Here is a 16,475-nt window from a genome sequence, read left to right as displayed (position 1 = left end):
AGTGTTCCAGATATTAGCAGTTCGAGCATCTGATATAATGAATATGGAATAACAGCGCCACCTGCAGGTTTTTCAGCCAACAGGACAGAGTTGGTAGAAAATGAAGTTAGTGAGAAAGGTTTTGTGATGTTGCTCTGCTTAGCACTGACCACAGAAACGACAGATGGTTCTGAAAATTCATTTTCTAAACAGAATAACATCACAGGACTTATTTCCCTAGTAAATTCAAATATCACCACAGGACTTATTTCCTTAGGAAATTCAAAAAACATCACAGGTTGCAACCAGTCGCCCAAAATGGCCTGCAGGTGGTGCTGTTGACTCCGATTTATTATATTGGCAGTATAGAACTGCTGATATCTTAAAAACTAAAAGAGTATTTACAATAATGTGTTTTAAAGTTTTCTATTTCTTTTACAGTAATAAATATAGAGCATCTCCATGTGTCACGCCAACATTTCCACTGGTTTTACAGTTCTTTGTAAATATAACTACTATTGAAATCAGTGTCTGTCCCTTTGTACTTAGTGCCCCGGTAGCTGAGATTCAAAATGGGCCTTTGCATTTCAAGTACACAGAGGCCTAAACAGCCCCCAGGCCACTAAATAGTGACAGCAGCCCCTCTGGTATTTGTCAGAATCCACAGACTGTCAGTCAGGGCCTGCCCCCTAATTCTGCCAGCTGATTTCAGAGGCCTATGAAGAATCATGCCAATCTGACTCCTGAGTCAGTCCTGACTCCTGCTATTAATCTTCAATAGTCAGAACCAGCAGCGCATAAAACGACATACAGACACTGCTTTCAGTTGCAACTACATTTAAAACCACTGAAAATATGTAAAGTATGTTAGAACGTTTCTTAGAATTCTATTTTTTGTTTATGGTGTTTGTATCCCCTTTAGATCACAAAGTATTTTTTACTCCCTGACTGGTTATAAATATCACCCTCACTTGGGAGCCCTTCCTGGCGCTAGCTATTTCTCATTAAGCAAAGGCATAAATAAATAATAACAGTAAATGCACCGTAGCAACAGAGATCATTTCAGCCCAACAATTCGCTTTCCCGTCCGGCATCATTGGGTGAATGAATCCCAAGTGTCCAGCAGGGGGCGCTGCCCCGTCACACATCCCATTTCTACTGGGCGGAAACGTCACCGACTCTCAGGTATTTAATTGAAAGCAGCAGAGAGCGGTGTGAGAGCCAATCAGCGAGGGGAGTGAGGGGATGAAGCATCTCGGAGGCAGTAGCGGGGAATTAGAGAATCATTAGAGAAGTCACATTTGTATTGAAGAGAGACGTTATTGTGCACCGTGCATGGCTGATATCGTTATTGTGGCTGCTCGGTCGCTTACGACTTTATTGTGTGCAATTTTGGGCTAATATAGCGATGCGCTGGGGCTCTCCTGCCCCAAAGTGACTGCTTACTGTATCTGTGCGATGTTTGAAGTGACCTAGGGCGAAATCTCTATTCCAGTGCTGGAGAGATCTGTATCGCAAGCAATACACACACAGTGCGATCCAGTGATGCGATCTCGGCGCAGGGACCTGCTGATTGAATGGGAGTGACACTACATAATACCTACAGCAGCACCCTCCCTTCTCCCACATTTGGCAGTGTAACTGCAGGGCGATATGGAGCAGCAGGGATTGGCTTTCATTGTGTTCCTAAAGTGGCTCCTCTATGTACCCCCAGGGGCAGGTAAGTTACCCCACTCCAAGGGCAGTGCTAACTGGAATGCAACTTTACAACTCTATACTTACTACAGTTACTCAGGCTATAAAGCCAAACATATCTCCCACTATACATTCATTAAAATGCTCCATAGTTTTCAAGTTGTCAGTGTATTTGCAGCTGAAAGCAGTATTTGTTTATGACTTTCTCTTCTCTAATTTTGATTCATGAAACAATAAATAGTAAAAAGGTTTCAGAAAGGGAATCTATTAGTCATATCCCACTGATAAGTCCTGAATCAAATCTAAGAATAAACAGCAAAGATTTCAGTGGAATAAAAGCAACAACATTTATTGGCTCAAATTAACAAAAGCATAACTCATATAAAAAGCATACTATACCAAACAATGACCAGGTGCATCATAATCTCCTAACGCGTTTCGCACCGTGTGGCGCTTTTTATATGAGTTATGCTTTCGTTAATTTCAGCCAATAAATGTTGTTGCTTTTATTCCACTGAAATCTTTGCTGTTTATTCTTATATTTGATTCATGAAACAATGTAGCAGAAGCCAGTTTTCCTCCAGGTTTTCCTCCAGCCTTCTGCTACAGTAAATCAACAGTCAGAAGCAGCAGTGTGTGGGATATAAACAGGCGCTGATACTGATTTCTGGAGCAACTACACTTGCAAATAACATCAAACCCATTGAAAATGCAAAGATGTGTGTTTATTGGCACCCTGGGCTGCAGCTTCCCAGTAGGCACATACCGGTGCTGACCATCAGTACAGGGGGCACTAGAAGCTGGAGGTATGAGCGGAGGGTGGGGGAGAATATTTTAAATTGTTTAGGTTTAATGCCATCAGACTTTATTATTATTAACATTTATTTATAAAGCGCCAACATATTCCGCAGCGCTGTACAATAAGTGGGTTACATACATTGGACATACAGAGTAACATATAAAGCAATCAATAACCGAAACAAGAGGTGAAGAGAGCCCTGCCCAAAAGAGCTTACAATTTACAAGACTTCTGTGTTATGATTAGCCACCTGGCTCATTATTCTATTCAATGGCCCCAAAAGTTATGCCCAAAGGTAGTCCCTGGGTCAACCTTGTACTAATGGCAGCAACCCTGGCATTGCTTTACCCTCTATCAGGGTCGGACTGGGGGGTGCAGGGCCCACCGGGGATTCTGCCTCAGAAGGCTGCTGTAAGATGCCATAGACAGGCACAATTTAGTGCATTTGTGGGGTGGGGGGCTGTTTGGGTCTCTGTGTGATTGAAATGCCAGGGTCTGAAATGTTTTATTGACTTTTTCAAACATTGTAATACAGCAGAAATAAGGACTTTCGGTCCCAGTAAATAGAAACATAAAGGGATAGTAAGCATAAGCAACAGCCAGGGTCTATTTTAAATTCCAGTCTGGATATGACATTTACTAGTTTGTTGCTTGGAAGTTCATTTAGTAATTGCCCTCGGGGCTTGCAGAACCTTTAGTTCTCTTTATGCAATGGGGGTGCATAAATGGGGGAAATGTTGTATATTATGTTTTGGGCTTCTGTACCAGCCCAAGGCACCCACAGCCCTTTAGCAGGGAAGATCTGTGCCCCCAAAGATGCCCCAGTAGCCCCCATCTTCTTTTCTGCTCTGTGCTGCTGGCACTTACCTGAACTTAGGGACCGACGCACAATATACTGTATATACAGAATGTAAATGTCACAATATAAGCCTTTAATTCAGATTACCACTAGACAACAGTTTAGAAACAAGTGCAATTAGTATCAGACTATAATAATCAGACCTGTAGCATCAACTTATATGGCCAACCTCATTTTCTGCTTGATAATTTGCGATGACCCCTAAGCTTCTCAACAGCTGTGCAGAGCCCACGGAGCATGTGCAGTGCCACTGACACTCCTAACAGAATCCAAGATAAGGCACTCCTGTGGCAACTGTAAAGCCCTGGGTCATTAATACTATCAAAGAGAAGACTGAAGTTATGGTGAAGCAGGGCTCTTCCACTTTTGTTCATGACCTTGCCTAGCCCTTGGGTTTGAACAAGCAGCAGTACCTTGCCTTGTGATCAGCAAATTAAAGTCACCCTTTCATCTATTTTTTTTTTATTTACCTGTTCAGTTGTGACCCAGACAGCCTGGGTTTCAGAGGGGCTGTCTAGGTCCAAACTGTCTGCCCAGTTTTCCAAATTAGGAAAGACAGGATTCTTCTTGATTGGCACAGCAATCGGGCAATTGCAACATTATATTCCCACCCCCACCGATGGCATGCCCAGAAGAAGAAGCAACAAGGAGGGGGATGATGGCTTGGCTGGATCCAGGAGGGGTGATGGGTGATCTGGTTTATCCAATTGGCATTTGCTGATGACTTTTATGCCTGTATTGTATTGCATCTGTAACGTTGCTATGTAGAAGCCCCAGAACAAATAAGGTATAAAGAGGGGCTTTTCATTTGTTAGGAAACACTAAAACCAAGACACTTAATATATTTATTTCTTCACTAGACTCAGCTACATTATACCCCCTGAGATGTGAGGGCCATTCCTGCAACCCCCCTGTTGTAAACCTGGCCGCAGGCAGAACCCCCCTCACCCTCAGCACATGTGGGAAGAATATCACAGAAACATTTTGCTCCTACCCCGAGCAGCCCCCATCTGAGCAGGTTCCATCCTACTGCGGGCAGCCCAAGTGCGACAAATGCAGCGTTAACCAGCTGAAAAATTCCCACCCACCTTCCTACATGACAGACGATGTCTTTTCAAAACCTGCAACCTGGTGGCAGTCAGAACAGGGCATCCAGAGAGAAGAAATAAGGCTGGATTTTGGGACAGTGGTTTACTTAACACATGTTATTATGGTTTTCAAGTCTCCCCGACCCGCAGCCATGATTCTGGAGAGGTCTCATGATAACGGGAAGAACTGGAGACCCTATAAATACTTTGCCACCAATTGCACAGCCACGTTTGGCCTTCAGGATGATTTAGCAGAAGAAGGAACTCTTTGCACTTCCAGGTACTCAAGTGCCTGGCCTTGTACCCGGGGGGAGGTAAGAAGTGGTAAGACTTTAGTCTTATAATGTAATTATTTTCATTTTTAACATTCTGCATTGACCATCCCTTTCCTACATCTCATCCTTTAGCCACCAACCTTTTGTGTTTGCAACTTTGTATATATTACCACCTTTCAGTGCTGACCAAGGTGTTGTGATGCCCAGGTGAAAGGAACCAGAAAGCTAACATGGTCAAGAGGCAATTGGCAGCTTTTAAATGGACATATGGTCGAAGGTCTCAACCTATGGGTTGGGACTAGGGATGCTCCAAATGTATTATTTTTAGGTTTGGCCGAACCCCGAATCCTTCATTAAAGATTTGGCCAAATACTGAACTGATCCCAAATCTTAACTTGAATATGCACATTGGGGGTATGGAAGGGTTAAATAGAAAGATTTTTTTACTTCCGTGCTCACGTACGATTTTTAGGATTCAGATTTGTTTCGGCCAGGCACTTGGATTCGTCTGAATAGAATAGAATGATAGAATCCTGAATTTGGTGCATCCCTAGTTGGGACCGAAAATTGGGCAGTCAGGCTGCTTATGTGAGTCTTGGGTCATTAAACTAACTTCCATATATTATCTGTGTCCCATTAGTGTGAGTAAGAAATATTATTGTTAGGGAGACTGGATACTGTAGGGTGACTTGCTTGTCCCTTATGTCCCTTCCTGCAACATCAAACCCTAAGATGATGCTTACTCTGCCTACTCCTCATCCTGGCCTCAAAGAAGATTCTTGCTCCACATCAACAAATTACCAGCCTTCATTTAGTCAAAGGCAGTTGCATATGGTTGGAATTAAGGGTTTGATAAATTACTTACCTGTCTCCATCATATCCATTCAATTTATATGCAACTTAGCATAGTCAGAGGCTGTAAGGTGATGGTCTAAAGCAGAGTTGTCCAACTGGAGGTCCATAGTCCCGAAGTGGCTGTCCAAAGGATTTTTATGGCCTCAAGTCTGATTTGGGGCTCCATAGACTTCACTGTATGACATCATCATTTCAATATAATCTGGTCCTCGAACACGCTGTATGAGGATTAATCGCCCCTCTGAATCTAATAAGTCAGACACCTTTTGGTCAAAAGTGAAAGTCCTTGCCTCCAATATTGATCCCTGTAGCTCCATACCTTTCTAATGGGGCTTTTCTAATACCTTTCTTGAAGGAAACACTCATGAAATGTCATATCATGGTAATGATTATTAAATCTATGCATTAAGACAGGTTTGGTTTGGGTGATGGACACTTGCCCAGGGACCCTGGTATCAGAGTTTCTTATTAGCAGCTTTTCCATACTCTGTGAAAGAGTTAACATTTCTTTCTGTACCTCTGGGGCCACTACTGTCTCTCCGCTCGGTGCTGCCGCAATTACCAGACACAGTACAAGGGTTCAGGAATTTATTAGGTGTTATGTAGATATTGGCTATTCAGTCTGGAAGCAATCTGGCTCAGACTTAGGGGTGTCCTTCAGTGGCGGCAGGGCCCTCGGCAAAATAGTTGTAATTGAACCTGCAGCTTTTATTCAGCAACAACAACCAATTACAGCCATCCTGGCTCTTCCAACATTAAAACCCAAATCCCGTCTCCCTCTCCTGAGAGTAAAACAGTTCTCTCCCACTGAGCACAATACCTATAGTTACAGACTTCAGATACCACTGACAAACAGTGAGTGTAAGTATATAAAATAATTATAAGTAAAGTTCTGGGCACACTGAATGAATGTTTACAGTGACATCTCTACGTTGTTTAGATCTTCTTCTTCAGGACAATATCAATTTGGATTAGAATACAAGTTAGTAAAAAGTACCTGCCCTTTAGGCTGTGGTTGGAGCAATGGTTTGGAAGCTCAGTTAGGGCAAGATTTGGAAAAACTTCTTCCTCTTCTAGATACTACTGAAGGTCACAGAGAGTGGGATTTGGGGGTTTTATTTGCTGTTCTATATATTGTTGTAACTATGGCTAAATAGCACTCACCATAGGTTGGACCTCCAAGGGAGGCTTGCTCCAAAAAAGGCCAACAGCTACTGCCCAAAGGTAGGGAAGTCCTCCATTGCCCTCTACCCAGTGGATCCAAGCAATAAATTCGGACATTGTCCATTTGTTAATTAAAAATATTCAATGACGCCAAAGTTATAACTCTTTTTTACCACATACAAAGTTGTGCACAGGAGCTCCCCATCTTGGATTCTGTTAGGAGTATCAGTGACACTGCACATGACTTTTTTTCGACGTGTCATTTTTTTTGAAGTCTACCATTTTTTTGATGCGCAACAAATTTTTGGCATTGCAAATTTTCATAATCTTCGAAAAAATCTGCCAATGGCAAAAGCGGAAATTCGCCGAATCCATGGCTGGTGAAAAATATTGCTCATCATATTGTGCGGTGGTGCCTAAGCCCAGGTAAGTGCCAGCAGCACAGAGTATGTGCAGGGAATCAGCAGAAAAGAAGATGGGGGGCTACTGGGGCATCTTTGGGGGTACAAACCTTCCCTGCTAAAGGGCTGTGGGTGCCTCAGGCTGGTACAGAAGCCCCAAACATAATGTGCAGCATTTCTAGCTTACTTCTTTGTTAAGCTTTTAAACCATTAAAAATGTGTAACAAATGTACAGTATATTGGAAAGCTGAATAGAATACTATGTTTTTATATGCAAAAAGCTGTTTTTGGGTAGAGTTCCACTTTAATTCCTTCTTTAAACTGTGAGTCATTGGCTGGCTGGCCTGTAATAACACATCAGACATAATCCTTTTATCATTAACTGACTCAATAAAAATGTGTTGTAGCCAATAAATATCAGTATAAGCAAAATGCGCCCCTCCCCCTTATTTATTTGGGTGAAGTTATTGTGGGAATGGTACCTGACACATTAAAGAAATCCTGCAGTTTGGCTTTTTGCTTGTAGGTGATATTTCGGGCCCTAACCCCAGCCAATAGGATTGAGGACCCCTACAGTCCCCAGGCACAGGACCTCCTGAAAATTACCAACCTTCGGCTGCTTCTCTTAAAGAGACAGGAGTGTCCCTGCCTGGCAGTGCCTGAAAGCCGCGAGAAGCCACACTGGTTTGCCCACTATGCCATCTATGATCTGATTGTGCGAGGCAGCTGCTTCTGTAATGGGCACGCAGAGCATTGTCAGCAGGTCACACATACCCACGGCGCACAAACTGTGGTAAGTAACGTGGCTAAGGACAACTCCATTCGAATTGAATCTTTACTAGTGAAAGTGATTAATGAACTGATAATTAATTTGTTTTTGTTAATGCAACTCCATGATTCAGTGGGTCAGTGGTGCCTAAAAAATGTTGGTGCAAACAACTGCAGGACTTCACTAAACCAGGGTCTGAACTAGGGGTAGCAGACAAGTGGTACACACCTAGCACCCCGTTGCCATTGTGCCCTAGGCACGTGCCTAGTTCCAGGCCTAAATACTGCTTGTAGAATCCCATTCCAAATGATGGGGTATGTATTAGTGGTCCGGGGGAGTGACATGACAGAGTAGCAGTCTATATGATAGGAACAAATTTGTTTATTTTCTCATAGCCTGTAGAGAAAGACACCATTACTCTGCTGTGGCATAGATTATTGTACTAAGCTCACTTCTGTAGGAAGATTTTAGAGCATAGTGGCCCATAAAATCACTATAATCACTATATACCTGTACACTTGCCTTACAAAGCTGGGCTTCTTTGGATCAGCACAGGCAGCTAGAGTTGCCACCTAACTGGCCTAGTTGGTAAAAGTGATACTTATAATGTTATTGATATAGAGTAGTGATCTCCAACCAGAGGCTCGGGGGCAACATGTTGCCACCACCCCCTTTGATGTTGCTCTTACCAGGTAGGTGCCCATTTTAAAATTTCTGGTTTGGAGACAAGTTTTGGAAGCCCAGAGACACCGTTTTACTCCAGGCAGAGCCTCCCCATGGGGCTACCAAATAGCCAATCACAGCCCTTATTTTGCATCCTCAAGGAATATTTTTCATGCTTGTGTGGCTCACCTACACTTTTTACATCTGATTGTGGCTCACGAGAAACAAAGGTTGGGGAGCCCCGATATAGAGGGTGCCTCGATGGCTGATGTGTGATTGGCTATTAGGTCACCTAAGGTAAAGCTTGCTTTTGCCCACATTCCCCCTGTAACCCCCTCTTGCCCAAAATCCATCTCCTGTCCAAACAGCTTGCGCCTTTCTCTTTTTAATCCCCAGCAGAACGTTCCAGTCTATCTGATGGAAGCCGTGCCAGGGTTGGTGACCGCCAGGCACATTGTTGTTAGGTCGGCAATTCAAAGAGCAGCTGGAGGAAGGGAAAAAAATCCTTCTGTGCTGGCAGATGAAAGCTCCCCAGACAGAGGCACATGTGTCTGTAATACCCTGCCCCGAGGGCTGCCTCCCCCAATGGCTGCCGCTCTCACTTCTTTCTTACTTTACAAGCGGCTGCCATAAAAGCACAAAGGCAGAATAGGTCAAGTAAGTAACCAAGAGGGGTTGTTGGATATAATGAAGACAGCAGCACTCTGATTATTTCAAAAAGTGATGGCTTTACTTGTGCAAAAGGGGGTTGTTTGGCACATTCCTGAGTGTCTTTTTTTCTTGTTTTTTAAAATTTATTTAAAATTTAAACATTAAAATAATTAAACATACCCCTTTAGTCCAGAATTCTCAAGATAGTCCAAAAATGACAGGGCTTGAATTGAATTTAGGGCAGAACAAGGGCATATCTGGGCATGGTTGGGGGGGGTCAGACCTGGCATCATTGTTCACACTTGTAAGCCCCCTGTATTGTTCACCAACTCAGATCTATGGTGCCTGTGTGTGTCATACTCTGCCTGCCCTATGCTGTCTGTGTGTGCCATACTCTGTCTGCCCTATGCTGCCTCTGTGTGCCATACTCTGCCTGCCCTATGCTGCCTGTGTGTGCCATCCTCTGACTGCCCTATGCTGCCTGTGTGTGCCATACTCTGCCTGCCCCATGCAGTCTGTGTGTGCCATACTCTGCCTGCCCTATGAGGCCTGTGTGTGCCATACTCTGCCTGCCCTATGCTGCCTGTGTGTGCCATACTCTGCCTGCCCTATGCTGCCTGTGCGTGCCATACTCTGCCTACCCTATGCTGCATGTGTGTGCCATACTCTGCCTGCCCTATGCTGCCTGTGTGTGCCATACTCTGCCTGCCCTATGCTGCCTGTGTGTGCCATACTCTGCCTGCCCTATGCAGTCTGTGTGTGCCATACTCTGCCTGCCCTATGAGGCCTGTGTGTGCCATACTCTGCCTGCCCTATGCTGCCTGTGTGTGCCATACTCTGCCTGCCCTATGCTGCCTGTGTGTGCCATACTCTGCCTGCCCTATGCTGCCTGTGTGTGCCATACTCTGCCTGCCCTATGCAGTCTGTGTGTGCCATACTCTACCTGCCCTATGCTGCCTGTTTGTGCTATACTCTGCCTAACCTATGATACCTGTATGTGCCGTACTCTGCCTGCTCTATGCTGCCTGTTTGTGCCATACTTTACCTGCCCTATGCTGCCTGTGTGTGCCATACTATGCCTACCCTATGCTGCCTGGTGGAGGTTTGTTCTGGGAGTTTGTTAGCATTTGGAAATAGTTGTTAGAGGGTTCCTAAGGGGTGTAATTATTATGTGCTGGGGGTTGCTGTGATATCCATAGGGTAGGAGGTGACATATACATTTAAGGGTGTGGCTTATTATGACTAAATGAACTTATTTCATATATGCGTCATGAGTTATATCCCTGCAGTGAGCACCAACCCTTTGTCTTTTTTGGTGTGCTACCAGCATTAATGTGGATATGGTCTTTAAAATGTCTGTGTTTACTCGCCTAGGTAAGTATGAGTTATTAACACCAGGGAAGACTGATAATAAGAGTTGTTGCATGTAGCAGTTGATAGATAAACCATGACATGAATGTTCTTTTGTGTCTACACAGGTCCATGGCAAGTGTGTATGCCAACATAACACAGCAGGAGACCACTGTGAGAGGTGTGCCCCTCTGTACAACGACCAGCCATGGAGACCAGGAGATGGGAAGACAGGGGCTCCCAATGAATGCAAGCGTAAGTGTGGCTGACTGAGCCGCAAGCTACTTCATTTATGGCACAGAAGCAATAGAGGGATAGGGCAAGAGTCTGTGGGCAAAGAGTAAATGGTGCTACTCTACTTTCCAGGTTGTCGCTGCCACAATCATGCACATAGCTGCCACTTTGACCTCAGTGTCTGGCTGTCCTCGGGCAGGACAAGTGGAGGAGTCTGTGAGAACTGCCAGCACCACACTGAGGGAGACCGCTGCCAGAGGTGCCAGCCTGGGTACTACAGGGATCCCAAGGAGCCCATGGCATCACCAGCAGCCTGCAAGGGTAATAGAGGGGTATTGTGTTAAAGCCCTTAGCTATGGCAGGACAACATTGCAGAAAAGCTATTCCCAATAAGGCTTCCAGTCTGATCATACCCAGGCTGATACATAAGCTGCCCTTCCGGCTGAGCCAGCAGAATGTAAGCCTATGAATGATGCCTACCCTACAGGCAAGAAAGTTTTTTGCCTCTTTGACTTTTACCGAATCAGTAATGGCTGTATTTACAGCCACTGGGATGCTATGGGGTGGTGCCAGCACTATGCCAACTCCTTGGTGACACTCACAGCGGTGTGGAACAGCAATCCGACAGTTGCCCTCCAGTGCCCCACACCTCCTGCCCAGCTATATACCAATGTCAGATTCCTGATTTTGTTACGGAGTGATATGATTCCAGCGGATCTCTGCTTTGCAAAGCCAGTGGCACTGCTCATGGGCATGTGATGCCAACCCATTGTTCCCCAAAGCCTCTCTCTCCTTCTGCAGTACATCTGGGCTATTAGGACTGCTCATTCAGTAAAATCTGGCCTTTGTGGTATATTAATCCCCTAGGCCTGGCTATGCAGAAAGCAGCTGTGAGAGCAAGTAGGCGCTGGTTCTGTTTCTGCCTCCTCTTTCTGCTAAATGTCAGCCTAAAGTGACCTTTGCTTACAACTCATAGGAAATGCTGAGACATGATACATAAAAAAATGTCAGTTTATTCAGTATAAATGACATTCAGTTATATTTTAAAGTCTAAGTAATGGGCACTGAATTAGTCACTTAGTACGGTATAGAGGACTGATATACAAACCCCTATGTACAGTAGCCCTGTCCTTGGAAAGATATCTGTGTGCTGTGCTAAGTGCATGTTTAGTACAACGGTGGCCTTTAGTTACCTTTAGATCAGACTTACCAGTCCCCTCCCCTTGCCAACGTCTTTATTGTTGCACAGAATGTTTCTGCCACTCGACTGGTTCTGCCCCTTTTGCACTGAATGGGAGCTGGAAGTGCCATCCCAGAACAGGATTCTGTTACTGCAAACCCGGTGTAGCAGGACCCTATTGTGATGCCTGCAGGAGGGGATTCTGGGGATTCAGCGAGAGAGGCTGCCGCCCTTGTGACTGTGCCAGCCACTGTGACCCACACACAGGAAAATGCCCACACAGGTATGCTGGCAGCAAGGCAGCGATAAAGCCTATCAATGTAAATCAATTAGAATTTAGCTTTAATATATTGCTACAGTTTCTAGTTTGGTTGTTATTGGTTATTAATTGTACATATTATTCAGGGCCATATTTATATACAGGCACCGAGGGATCATGCCTGCAGTGGCAGAGCTATGGGGGTGCCCCCCCAGGTGCCTATATATTAAAGTGGTGGTGTACCTTTCAGTTATTTTTTAGTTATAGAATATCCAGTTCCTAGAAACTTCATTATTTTATAGTTTTGTAATTATTTGCCTTCCTCTTCTACATCTTTCCAGCTTTCAAATGGGGGTCACTGACCCCGACAGCAAAAAAAAAAAACAAATTGCACTGTGTGCTTACAAGTTCATCATTATTGTTACCTTTTATTCCTTTCTATCCATCTTATCGTTTCCTCCAAAGCATTTACAGTTTTCCAAAAGGGGTAAAGGTGAATCTAGTCATGTATAACACACAGTGAATATTAGATGAACTGCCCTTCCCTTAGGTTTCAGGAACTGTAACATAATTATTTCTCTCCTTCTAACACTACAGTCAAAAGAATGAGCACCTACTGAGCATTCCTATTGGTGGAAAAATATATGATGTTCTTGACGCTCCAGCCAATGAAAGTGAGGGAGAGTGGAAATGGAACGGCGAGCAAGGCTTTTCCGCCCTGAGATATCCAGGTACTGATTCATTCTTAGTGAATCCAATGTGAATGTATATATTGCTTATTTGTGAGTAAATCACTGCTTAGCATACATGGGAGTACATGGGCCTGCTTAGACTGATTCATATACCTCTGCCTTTATTTCTCTCGCCCCCTAGAGAAGTGCATCTGCAAGGAGCAGACGTTTGGGCCCATTACAGAACTCTGCAAGGCCCAGTATGCGTATGGTAAGTGTGGGAGCTTGGGAGGAGCTAGTTTAGAGTGAGAAAGTATAGTAGCTGCTGTGTCTCAGAATGATTTGTCTGAATAAAACTCAGCTAAAATTTTAACCAATTGACAGTGATGGCTCAGTGCACACAGATGCTATATATTGTTTGTACTAAAAGGGTCATTATACTACCTTGTTTTCCCCAAAATAGGACATCCTCCAAAAGTAAGGCTCCCCCCCGATTTTTCACCCCCCTCGGAAAATAAGGCACCCCCCGAAAATAAGACACCCACTCAAACGATGGAATAAATGTGTACTGTATTCTTCTTCATGGAAAAATAAGACATCCCCTGAAAATAAGACCTAGTGCATATTTTGGAGCTTAAAAAAATATAAGACAGTGTCTTATTTTCAGGGAAACACGGGTATGTGTATTTATCCTCCCAAGCATTTGCAATCAGACAGTGAGCTCCTCTCTGAAAACGATCCTAAGACTTTATTAACATGATATAAAGCGCAATGCGTGAGGCGTCCCAATGATTTAGGTAGCATCAAGATTTTCTGTTTGGTCAGATAAGTCTTGCGCTATTTTATAAATACAATAGAACTCCAAGGCGTTGGGAAGACTGTCATTAGAAGTTATGAGTTTGAGTAAAACTGGACCAATTGGATCAACCTGATGTAATTTATGTAATTTGATGTCAGAAAGGGTTGGCCTGGGCTTCAAAATAGGCCCAAACAGCCCCCACCAGCCCAATAAATAGTGAGTGTCTATGGCATCTTACAGCAGCCCCTCTGGCATTTGCCTGAATCCACCGATTGCCAGTCTGTGCCTGGGTCCTGGCATTCCAAGTACACAGAGGCCCAAACAGCCCCCCCCCACCAGCCCAATAAATAGTGAGTGTCTGTGGCATCTTACAGCAGCCCCTCACATTACAATCGCAATCACTCACATTACATATAGACACTTATTATAGGAACTCCATTGAACCCACCTCATGGATAGCCATACAGCACAGTTCTGTTTGTTGTACTGATGGTCCAAATAAATAAATAAATAAATCTGAATGAACTCTTTGCCCTCCTGCCTGTCTCTCATCCGTGCAGCTAAAGGAGTTACCAGCAGATATAGTTTTCAGACTACAGTACCACCCAACCAATTCTACCCATATATGGTCTGTTTTAGTGAAACATCTTTCAGGCCTTTCTTTGTATTATTAGTGATAAAAGCGAGGATCCTTTCGGCACATGACAAGGGCACGCACGCTGAAGTGGTGGTGAAAGTGAAAAAGGTGCTGAGATATGGAAAAGTCACTATAGCCCGAAGCAAAATGAGCATCTACCCAGAATCCTGGACCAACCGCGGCTGTACTTGCCCAGTTCTGAACCCTGGTATGTAGTAAGGGAAGTACCCACAGCAAATCTGAATCGTTAAAATCATGTGACTTTTCATGGGAAGTCGAAAATACGTAACCCTTTAGGATCCGGTTCAATATTTGCCCGAATCTTTCACAAATGATTCAGGGTTTGGCCGAATCCCAAAATAGTGGATTCGGTGTATCTCTGATAAATTCTCATTTTCTTCCTTAGCTTTGCGCTGTGGCTTAAATGAACCTGCTAAGCATTTCAAAGTTTACATGACTTTAAAGATTTGCATTCAGTTCAACTTAACACTGAGGATTTAGGCCGAATCCTGCAAACAGTGCTGCGATTTGACCAAATCTCGAAACAAATACAGCATTTTGATGCATATGGAATAACGGGAACTTTAGTTGAAATGAATAATTTTCACCAAAGTAAAAAGAAAAATGAATCCAATTTCCCCTTTATTTTAGGTATGGACTACCTCATAGCCGGGGCGGAGGACAAGCGCAGCAATAAGCTGTTGGTCAACATGAACAGCCTGGTCAAGCCCTGGAAAGCAAATTGGGCAAGGAAGGCAATGGATATGATTCAATCAGGTTGCAAGCAGGCCAGTCGGGCATAACGCAACAAAGGAAGCCATTGTCTTTATCCATCATTGTTCTGTCTCTCCATGTAACAAACGAACGTTCTAATAGCCTTCTGTGGTTGATCCCCATCTCATGTGCGTATGGACTATAAATGGTGGGTCCAACAGTTCCCAAAAGTTTGTGAACTTTTTAAAAATCTTATATATTTTTCTAAAAATGTGACCTAAAACATATGATGAAGAAAACCTAGTTAAACAAATGAAACTAAAAATATTATATTTGGTTGTGTATTTATTGGAAAAAATGATCCAATAACATATCTGCATGTGGCAAAAGTATGTGAATCCTTAGTATTATCGTAGAATTTGAAGGTCTGGTGTTTTTAGGCAATGCCAATGACAATCAGGTGTGAGTGAGAGACCCTGTTTTATTTAAAGAACTGGATCCAACAAAGCCTGATCACACACACGACACATTTGTGGATGGGTATCATGGCTCGAACAAAGATGGTGTCTGAGGACCTCAGAAAAAGAGTTGTTGCCCATAAAGCTGGAGAAGGTTACAAGACAGATGGGGGAAATTCAAGTTTCCCTAACCAGAAGTGATTGCCCCTCAAAGATAACTCCAACTGCAAGGTGGCTAATAGTCCAAGAGGTTACAAAGGAACCCAGGGGAACTTCTAAGCAACTGAAGGCCTGTCTCACATTGGAGAATGTTGATTTTCATGAGTCCATCATCAGGAGAACACTGAACAGCAATGGTGTGTATGGCAGGGTAGCAAGGAAAAACCACTGCGCTCCCCCAAAAATATTGCTGTTTATAGTTTGCTAAAGGTCATGTGGACAAACCAAAAGGATACTGGAAGAATGTTTTGTGGAACTTTTTGGCTTAAATGAGGAGCGTCACATTTGAAGAATGGTTTTCACCACTGCATAAGAATCTTATGCCATCTGTGAAACGTTGGTAGGAATGCTCTGGTTTGGGCCTGTTTCTCTGCATCTGGGCCTGGACGGCTTGCCATCGATGGAAAAATGAAATCTGAACTATACCGAGAATTCTAAAGGAAAACGTCAAGACATCTGTCCATGAACTGAATCTCAAGAGACAGTGGGTCATGCAGTGAGACAATGATCCTAAATAAACAAGCAGTTCTACCAAAAAAATGGTAAAACAAGAATAAAGTGACTGTTCTGGAATGGCCAATTTAAAGTCCTGACCTTAATCCAGTTGAAATGTTGTGGAAACACCTAAAGAGAGCGGTTCATGTGAGGAAACCCACCAACATCCAAGAGCTGAAGCTGTTCTGTAAGGAGGAGAGTCAATGTACAAGTCTATCAACATTTACCATAACGTTTAGTTGCAGCTATTGCTGCACAAGG

At 43.8% G+C, this 16,475-nt stretch overlaps 1 protein-coding gene across 1 annotated transcript; it reads left to right on the top strand.

The window, feature by feature from the left end:
- Positions 1 to 1,171: 1,171 nt before the first annotated feature.
- LOC100494394 (netrin-4) lies at positions 1,172 to 16,259 on the top strand. Its single transcript, XM_002938224.5, has 10 exons — positions 1,172 to 1,699; positions 4,193 to 4,734; positions 7,642 to 7,908; positions 10,677 to 10,803; positions 10,915 to 11,103; positions 12,032 to 12,245; positions 12,819 to 12,952; positions 13,095 to 13,163; positions 14,366 to 14,536; positions 14,980 to 16,259. Exons 1-10 carry the CDS (start codon positions 1,633 to 1,635, stop codon positions 15,129 to 15,131), a joined length of 1,932 nt encoding a protein of 643 aa, XP_002938270.2. The 5' UTR covers positions 1,172 to 1,632; the 3' UTR covers positions 15,132 to 16,259.
- Positions 16,260 to 16,475: the final 216 nt, after the last annotated feature.

Source organism: Xenopus tropicalis, chromosome 4, assembly GCF_000004195.4.
Source record: "Xenopus tropicalis strain Nigerian chromosome 4, UCB_Xtro_10.0, whole genome shotgun sequence".
Classification (NCBI taxonomy): domain Eukaryota; kingdom Metazoa; phylum Chordata; class Amphibia; order Anura; family Pipidae; genus Xenopus; species Xenopus tropicalis.
Note: the sequence above shows the minus strand (reverse complement) of the source record. Positions and strands in the feature narration are given on the sequence as shown.